The sequence below is a fragment of the Sorex araneus genome, chromosome 3, assembly GCF_027595985.1.
Source record: "Sorex araneus isolate mSorAra2 chromosome 3, mSorAra2.pri, whole genome shotgun sequence".
NCBI lineage: Eukaryota > Metazoa > Chordata > Mammalia > Eulipotyphla > Soricidae > Sorex > Sorex araneus.
The window spans coordinates 75,724,394-75,734,620 of NC_073304.1; the positions used below are offsets into that span (position 1 = coordinate 75,724,394).

Consider the following 10,227-nt stretch of genomic DNA (forward strand, 5'->3'; position numbering starts at 1 on the left):
CTATAATCCAGGACTATTTTGTCTGACTGATCTGGGATAGTTAAATATTCAGGATAACTCTTTTCAGCTACTGTTATATGTGACTAACATTCAACAAACAATTGTTAGTTGCGCTGTACTAACTAATTCGACCAGGAAAAGGCTTCTGGTGCAATAGTTAGCCTTAAAAAGTTATCTACATGAGTGACATAGCTTTCATGGTGGGAAAATTTTTTTCTCCCTTTCTCCAATTAATTCCATACTAAGTGAATCAACCTTAAAGAAGAACTCGATGCATCTGAATGCTGGAGAGGTCACACACATTTATGTGAAGATGGAAAGACAGATGTGAATGAGGAGTTACAGAGATGGCAAGGGCATACCAATCTAAATAAAGTCCACTGACAGGCTGGAGCAATAGTACAGTGGTTAGGGCACTTGCCTTGCATGCGTACAAAGCAGGTCCTATCCCTAGCACTCCATACGGTCTCCCAAACCCTACCAGGGTAATCCCTGAGTGCACAAACAGGAATAATCCATGAACACCACCAAAACCAGTAATATAAGTGTGGCCCAAAATCAATAACATAAAATTTTAATAAACAAAGCCATTGAATATGGCAACAGAAATTCCAGCGAGGCCCAGTGGCCCAGATGAATCACAAAATGGCTGAGTTAAAAATCTCTACACTGACAAAAAGTGTCAACTTATAAGGCAGCAGAGATAGCACATTGAACTACCAATATCCTTCCCACCCCTCTTCAATCCTCTCCATCCCCTTGAAGCATCCTGCAGCCCACAGAAAACCTCAGATTTAGAACCCAACCAACTTGGAGGGAAATCACCAGTGCTGAGAAAATGGGCCATGTCTTCCCAGCCTTTCCACAACAGTAACTGACCCTTTTCTTGCCTTGTTCACTTTCTGACTCAACAGCAGTTTACAATAAAAAAAAATCATCAATGCACCATCTACTAGAAGAGAAAAAAAATAAACATCTAGTTACTAAATTCATCTAAATTATAAGCAAAAGCAACAATAAAAAGTCATTCAAAGTTGGTAGGTTTGTGTTCAATCCCTGGCCTCACGTGATTTCCCTAGCAACTGCCAAGAGTAATCCCCAAGTACTACCAGATGTTCAAAAAAAGGAGGGGGAAAGATTTATCCAATAGTCCATTGGATCCTTTCAGTCAGCTTCCTCTTCCGACCCTACTTGGCAACCATGGTTCTAATGACTTTTTTAATTAAATCTTGCCTCTTAACTTGTTTTATTTCTTTATATACCACACATGAGTGATATTATCTGGTATTTGTCTTTCTCTACTTATTTTGCTTAGCGCAGTCCTCTCTAATTAAATTCATATTGGTCAAAAGATTTTTTTGTTTCCTAATGGTTGAGTAGTATTTCACTATGTATATATAGTACAGCTTTATTAATCACTAGTCTGTTCTGGCCATTTTGTATTTTTCCAATGTTTTTCTATGATTTCCTCCACTTACTTTTTGGTTCCATACATAACATCTGAATCATGAGTCCATTTAACTAGCATAAATAGTGCTGCAATGAACATAAATATGCATTTCTATTTCAAATTAGTAGTTTTGATTTCTTTGGTTAGATATCAAGGAGTGAAACTACTCGATCATATGTTAGTTCTTTTTAAATTTTTTAAGAAATCCCCATTCTGTTTTCCATAGAGGCTTTACATTTTACAATTTACATTCCACCATCAGTGAATAATTAATGTTCATCAGTGAATATTAGTGTTCCCACTGATTCACATGCCTACCAATAATTACTATTTCTACACTTTTTAATATAGACTATTCTCACAGGTGATTTTTTATTTGTATTTTTCTGGTAATCAGTGATGATCAGAGTTTATTAAGGTGCCCATAAGCCAATTGTAAGTCCAATAAGATGTAACTATAGTTAAATGTAGTTGCAAACCAAATAAGATGGTGTTATTTGGGGGTTTGTAACATAGTTTTGTGACTTTTTAAAATATAATTTAGCTCTTTGTATGTATGCATAAATTTTCTCCAATTTGTAGGATATTTTCTGCTTTTAATATCAGTTTCATTGTTCAGAAGCTTTTTGTTGAGACTTTTGCTTTTGTTTCCTTACTGATGGATTTGAATAAATGAATCCAAAATTATGGAGTGACAGTGACTTTTCTATAATTTCTTCCATTTAGTTTTTGGTTCCAGATATAACATCTGAATCTTGAATCCATATAGAGTTAACTTTTGCGCATAGTTGTGTGAGATAGCAATCCAATTTATTACTTTTGCAGATCGCTACCCAATTTTCTCAATAACATGAATTAAAGAGGTTTTTCTTTCTTATTTTATGCTCTGATCCCTTTTGTCATAAATTAAATATCCATTTATGTGAAGGCTTATTTCTGGTTTTTGTTTGTTTTTTTTTGCTTTTTTTTTGGGTGGGGTCACACCTGGCTCTGCACAGGGGTTACTCCTGGCTCTGCACTCAGGAATTACTCCTGATGGTGCTCAGGGGACCATATGGGATGCTGGGAATCGAACCCGGGTCGGCCGCGTGCAAGGCAAACGCCCTACCCCCTGTGCTATCGCTCCAGCCCCTGAAGGTTTATTTCTGGATTCTCAATTCCGTCCCAGTAAGTGGGAACTTTTAAAAAGCAGAAACTTCTATGTTCATAAAAGATAAAATAGGGAGACTGAGAGATACTACAATGGATAGGAAGCTAGCCTTGCATGCAGCCAACTGGGTTTAATCCCCTGCACTCCATACACTCCCCCAAGCATTGCCAGAAATTATCCCTAAGAACAGAGCCAGGAATAAGCTCTGAGACCTGTCAGGTGTAGCCCCCAAACCCCTAAAAAAAGAGAGATTTTTTAAATGGCCGGAGAGATAGTAAGATATTAAGGCACTTACCTAATAGATGATCAACCCTGGTTAGGTCTCCAAGCATTGCATAGGCCCCCACTCCAGTACAGAACCAAGTGTAGTCATCTAGCACTAAAGGGTGTGGACCAGAAACCCAATTCCTCCCCCAAAAAAATCAATTTCTACAAAACAGATGTAACAAGCAACAAAGATGAACATTACACAATTACAAACAAATAAAAACAGCAGGAAGATACAAAATTTATTTATAATTATGCACCCAACACAGAAGCACCAAAATGAATAAAGCAAAAATACCTAAATGGGGGCCAGAGTGATAGTACAGCGGGTAGGGCATTTGCCTTGCATGCAGCCAACCTGAGTTCAAATTCCCGGCATTCCATATGGTCCCTCAAGTACTGCCAGGAGTAATTCCTGAGTACAGAGCCAGGAGTAACCCCTGAGCATCCTGGGGTGTGACCCAAAAAAGGGGAAAAACACTAAACTAAATGGAGAATTTTATCATTACACAATAATTATAGGGAACTCTATTCCCCCAAAAGATAGGAAACCGTCCAAAACCAAAGTTCCCTGTATGGTGGAATCTGAAGTCTAGGAATGTTAAGAACCATGATTCTTACAGACAGTGCTTTCTTGAGACGCTGAGGATGCTGACTGCTACTGATCTTTCATGCTGAGAAGATAAGACCAGTTGGTGCCAGACTTTTCCAGTCAAGAAGCAAGATGGCATCGGGGGGAAAAGAATGCCATAAAACTAAAAGCAGCTAAAAGAAAAAAAGACAGTGATAAAACAAAGCTACAGACACATATACTGTCAAACAACAATTGAGTTTTAAGGAAATTATAGCAAAAATTAAAATTAGCTAGTGATATGAATTAAATCAATGACCAGTTACCAGCATCTATATGATTCAACAAAAACAGAACCCATGCCCCAGAGCACTTTGGTAATGGACAGTTTTCCTATCTGGTCATCATTCCCAGGGATTCTGGAGACTTCTTCTGATTATATAATCTTCTCCCCTTGCTCTTACCTGACTAAACTCCCCACTCGGTTGTATAAGACCTGCTCTTCTGGATTGGGATATTTTGTAAATATCTGTTGAGACCATTAAGTTGTCATTTAAGGCCATTGTTTCCTTGGTAATTTCTCTCTTTCTCCCCTTTATTCTTTCTTGTTTTGTTTTGCTTTTGTATTGTTTTGGCACCACATCTGGCAGTGATTAAATTTTTAAAAACAAATATATAAAAGAACTCCAAACACATTTTGTGACATAAACAATAATCTATCCATACAAGACACCACAAAAAAGAAAAACTAGAAACCAGTATTTCTAATAAACATGCATTCAAAATATTAATAACCATATTATTATATGATTAGTAACCATATTTCAATACTATATTAAAATTATTAAAACAATCACATGGCCTATCAAGTGGAATAAGTTCCAGCGATGCAAAAAGGGTTCAATGTATGCAAATCAGGTATGGAGAAATGGCTCAATAGGCTGAGTATGTGTGATGCATGCAGGAAGCCGCAATTCAGTTCCCAGCAGAGACACATATGCAAATCAATTAATGTGATATACCATATCAGAAAAAGGCAAACAAAGGCTATATGATAATCTCAGGATATAAATAAAAATGCTTTAGGTAGCACAGTGGGTAAGTAGCACAGTGGCTTTGCATGCAGCTGACCTGGGTTCAATCGCAGCACCACATGGAGTCTCCAGAGCCATCAATGCAGAGTCAGGATTAAGCCCTGAGAACTACTGAGTGCTGCCCAAAAACAAAAAGGAAAAAGAAAAAGAAAAAACATTTGAGGACCAGAGAGATACTATAGCAAGTAAGGCACCTGCCTGCTTGCTTGAAGTTAACCTCAGTAGACCTCGTAGACACCACAAAATAGTCTACCACACCTGGCAGTACTCAGGGACTACCTGGCTTTGTGCACTGGGGGTGTTTCCCTACAGTGCACATTGAGCTATCTCTCTAGGCTCTGTCATCAAGAGCCTATCATCTCTCCCCATTTGTCTTCACTAAATTTATTCAACTGACCTAAGTTTAAGAGATTTTAAAGATTTTTTTTTTGCTCAGACTCTGGATAATCAGGACATATAAGAACAATGACTCATTGGAACATTGTATGGCTGAAATCCAATCATAAACAACTTTGTTAGTGTGAAAAAAAGATCATTGAACTTCAAAATTAAAAAATTAAATTAAAAAAGAGCAAAATAACTACAATGATTGAGATTTAAATAGTTTTACAAAACATTTCTGAGTGTAATGGGAGCCAGTGAATGATTCCACACCAATTCAAGGAAAGGAATCACAGAAATGTGAGGTCACCAAAACATATCAAGTTATTCTTCAGAGTTGAAATTCTTTTTTTTTTTTCTTTTTCAGAGTTGAAATTCTAGATATATACAATTGACTACTGTTTGCTGTCAAAACAGAAAAATAATGAGGATCTTGGGAATGTTATTCTCATGGGGAAAATATTTTAGAGTAGACCTCTCAAGAGGTGATAAAAAAGATCTAGTTAATAACATCTCTGACATAAATATAAGATAGCTGAACAGAGAATCTACAAAAAAGAACTTCACAGGTAGGTGATGTTGGTTACTGTAATAGTGTCTGTATCTAATGGGAGAACTGATTCCACACAATTGAGTCAGTGAAGGGTGGGGTGACGTTAAGAGGGAAGGATGTTGAAGTCCTTGGGAAAGGGAGATGGGTACACTAGTGATGAGCATGGTGTTGGAATTATGTGCATACAAAACCTTTCTTAATAGTATCATAAACAGCATAATATCAGTAAGTAAAAATGTTTAAAGAACGGTTTCCAGTGTGACTGCAGGCTGATATGCCTTCAGGCAGAAAGGGATACTTCCTGAACACCTTAGATTTTTAGATTCTAAGAACCTTAGATTTTTAATTCTAAGAACACCTTAGAGTTTTCAGCCCAGACTGGTCTGCCTGGAAAGATTTGTCAATTTTCAGAAAATTTTAAGCAGACAATTTAAGCAAATATAAGTTGTTTCTTACAGTGTATAAGATGATTAAATTTAAGCAGTAGCTTAAAATATTTGAAACACTATTCTAAGTAGAAACTCTGAAACAAAAGCCTCATGAAAGGGGCCTCCAAGCAGCATACGCATTGAATTTTAATAACTTAAAGATTTTTTGAGATCTCACTTGTTGAAGACAAAAATCATCTTTCAGGGCTGGAGCAATAGCACAGCAGGTAGGGCATTTGCTTTGCACACGGCTGACCTAGGTTCAATTCCCAGCATCTCATATGGTCCCCTGAGCACCATCAGGAGTAATTCCTGAGTGCAGAGCCAGGAGTAACCCCTGTGCATCTCCAGGTGTGACCCAAAAAGAAAAAAAAAATATCTCTCAACAAAACAGGGCTGGAAGGCCTGGAGTGATAGTAAGAGTATAGTGGGTAGGGTGATTGCCTTGCAGGTCAATCCTGTTTTGGTTTGTTTTTTCTTCTTTTTTTTTGTCTTTTTTTCGGTTACACCCAGCAATACTCAGTGGCAATTCCTGGCTCTGCACTCAGGAATTACTCATAGAGGACCCCGAAAGACCATATGGAATGCCAGGGATCTAGCCCAGGTCAGCCGCATGCAAAGCAAATGTCCTACCTGCTGTACTATCACTCCAGCCTCTCAACCCTGTTTCAATACCAAACACCCAAGTGATCCCCTGTATCCCACCAGGAATGATTCTGAGCACAAATCCAGGAGTCAGCCCTGAGCATAGCTAGGTCTGCCTCCATTAATATTAATCAGGATACAAAGCAAAGGTATTGCGAGTGTGGCACTTGCCTTTCACACATGTGGCTAACCCAGGTTTAATCCCTGGCATTCTATAAGGTCCCCTGAGTTCCTCCAAAAGTGATCCCTGACCACACAGCCAGTAGTAAGCCCTGAGCACTGTCAGGTGTGTGGTTCAGAAATCAAAAATAATTAATCAATTAGTAAACTACTAGGTTGATGAACAAATTCTAAAAATCTTTAAGACCAAATAGAAAGTATAAATTATGTCTTTGGCTTGTTTGCACATGGAATAAGCTCAGCTGTTGAATTGTGAGACCAATAGTTTTTTTATACTCCTGAGTGAAATAATGCACGAGAAATATGATTACACAATGAGGGCTGTGTAAATCGCTTCAGTCAGTCATTACTACTCAATCACTCCAGAAATAGTCATTAATTAACTTAAAACAGAATAAGTACTAGAGCACTGTAGCACTGTTGTCCTATTGTTCATCAATTTGCTCGAGCGGGCACCAGTAATGTCTCCATTGTGAGACTTGTTGTTACTGTTTTTGGCATATTGAATACACCAGGGTATCATGTCAGGTTCTGAATCTGCCGTGTGGGTGGGATACTCTTGGTAGCTTGTAGGCTCTCCGAGAAGGATGGAGGAATCAAACCCGGGTCTGTCGCATGCTAGGCAAATGCCCTACCTGCTGTACTATCGCTCCAGCCCAAAGTGCTAAAGAAACAGAAAAAATTATGGACTTAGGGCTGGAGTGATAGCACAGCGGGTAGGGTGTTTGCCTTGCAAGCGGCCGACCCGGGTTCAATCCCAGCATCCCATATGGTCCCCTGAGCACCCCAGGGGTAATTCCTGAGTGCATGAGCCAGGAATGACCCCTGTGCATTGCCAGGTGTGACCCAAAAAGCAAAAAAACAAAAACGAAAAAAATTATGGACTTAATCTTTGCTCTAAATTGACTTATAGCCAACTAAGGAAAAAACAGAGAGCATTAAAGCAAAAAGTTCTTATTGCACACTACTGAAATCACCTTTAAGAATATACCATGGTGGAGGGATGTAAACCAAATGCAAACATAAAAGTTCATAAGTTTGCAACTGTACCTCACAGTGATTCACTAAAAAAAAAAAAAAAAAATTAAAGGGGCTGGAGCAATAGCACAGCGGGTAGGGTGTTTGCCTTGCATGCGGTCGACCCAGGTTCCATTCCCAGCATCCCATATGGACCCTGAGTAATTCCTGAGGGCAGAGCCAGCCAGGCTCTGCCGTGAAAGCGGGATACTCTCAGTAGCTTGTCAGTCTCTCCGAGAGGGATGAAGGAATCAAACCCAGGTCGGCTGTGTGCAAGGCAAATGCCCTACTCGCTGTGCTATAGCTCCAGTTGCAGGAAAGATAATGCTGAGAGGGAACCAAAGAACAAAGGACGACAACATTTGCAAGGACCATCATTCATGGTTCTTGTAGATCTAGATGACAGGAGGAGAATAATAAGGTGATATCAACAGTTGATCTGAAGATTCTGGAGTTCTACAACAAGGTATCACAAAGTACACTTCTCTAAGTTTCCCTTTTTGAAACACAGACCTATCATAAACACCCACACCATTATTAAAACAATAGCCAGTGCCTTAGCTCCCAATTTCTGTGAGAAAGAATTGAGGGAAAATTGCAGAGCACCAATAAACTAACCAGTACCTGAGAGTTTATTTAGTCAAATAAACCCCTATGACTGGTGGCAAATGCTTGCTAGCTGAAACATAGAAGCCCTGATACTACCTAGACTGATCACAGGACAAAAGCATTCTCTTTGCACTTTCCTCACTACGTTTCCTTTGTCTGACTTCATCCTTCCTTTTAGCAGACAACAGCCAGACATGGGAAACACCACAAACACCTCCCTGGACACCATGGTGACAGAATTCATTCTCCTGGGCTTAGCTCATCCCACTAAACTGAGGATTTTCCTCTTCCTGATGTTCTTCATAATTTATATTCTGACTCAGCTGGGGAACTTCTTCATTCTGCTTGCGGTGCACGTTGACCCAAAGCTCCATGCACGACCCATGTACATTCTTCTGGGTGTGCTCTCACTACTGGACATGAGCCAATCCTCAGTTTTTGTACCTCGACTGATTCTCAGCTTCACTCCTGCAAGCAAAGTAATCTCCTTTGGTGCTTGTGTGACTCAGCTTTATGCAACTCATAGTCTGGGCAGTACTCAGTGTTTCATCTTCACATTGATGGCTTACGACAGGTACCTGGCTATATGTCATCCACTGCGCTATCCTATACTCATGAACAGGAGGTTATGCATTATACTTGTCGGTGTGGCTTGGGTGGTTGGCTTCATCCATGGGTCTATCCAGACCACAATGACTTTCTCCCTGCCCTACTGTGGGCCCAATGAAGTTGATCACTATTTTTGTGACATCCCTGCAGTTTTGAAACTGGCCTGTGCTGACATATCTGCCAATGTGCTGGTAGCCACTATAGAAATTGGATCTGTGATTGCCGCTTGTTTCATGTTAATTCTACTCTCCTATGTGAACATAGTTTATGCCATTCTGAAGATTCAGAATGCCAGTGGGAGACGCAAGGCCTTCTCCACCTGTGGCTCCCACCTCACTGTGGTCACATTCTTCTATGTCCCTGGTATTTACATTTACATCAGGCCTGGCTCCCAAACTCCCTTGGATGCAGCTGTGTCTGTGTTTTTCACTGTTGTCACACCATTACTGAACCCAATCATCTATACACTCAGGAATCAGGATGTGAAGTCAGCTCTGAAGGGAATAATAGTTCCTAGAAAGTCAAGTGAAAAATAAGTAACTACAATAGTCAATTGTAGATACTACTTCCACTGATGTAGCAATCATTCATTTCAGCTATGTTGCATGATGCAAAATTTTCTATTCCTGCAACTTAATACCTCTAAAAGACTGCTTTCTAGGTACAGAAAGGAAATATCTTACCAAAATATAGAGCAATGACTTCCTCTGAAGCTAAAATTAGACATGACTCCTGAACATTTTGGACTTGTTGTGTGAATAAACAAGTAAAGACCAGTGAAACCATATCGAGAAAACGTCCTATTCTGCAAAGATTAAGCACACTCCTTTCTGCAATTTTTCTTCTTAGAACAAATAATATCTCTAAATAACACCCAAACAAGCATAGAATGTGTCTGGAAAGTAAAAATAAAAGCAATGTATGTTGCCTAAAAACCTCAGATATTTCGAGAAAACACTTCCAAGGCTATTCTTGAATTGTCTTGTCTCCCTTAATCCCAGATAGGAAATTAAAGAACCTTCTACCCCACCCACCAACAGACACAGACATTAAAGGTTCCAAGATTGTTTCTCCCAACCAAAGGACAAGAAAAATAGAAGTTAACAAAAACAAAACAAAAACAATGTTAAATATAGTACCTTCCTTTCCCCAGGCAACCACCAATAGAAAAAATTAAACTGTTATGTTGTAGCAAATAAGCAAAGAAGCTGATTTTCTTGTCTACATTCCTCTTGGAGGAAGTAGGTGATAGACTCCAATTTCCAATCTAGTG

General features: G+C 39.2%; 1 protein-coding gene across 1 annotated transcript; it reads left to right on the plus strand.

Annotated features, from left to right (window-relative positions):
- The first annotated feature begins 8,518 nt into the window (after positions 1-8,518).
- LOC101551567 (olfactory receptor 10G2-like) lies at positions 8,519-9,490 on the plus strand. Its single transcript, XM_004609696.2, has one exon. The coding sequence runs from the start codon at positions 8,540-8,542 to the stop codon at positions 9,488-9,490; it is 951 nt and encodes a 316-aa protein (XP_004609753.2). The 5' UTR covers positions 8,519-8,539.
- The last annotated feature ends 737 nt before the right edge of the window (positions 9,491-10,227 follow it).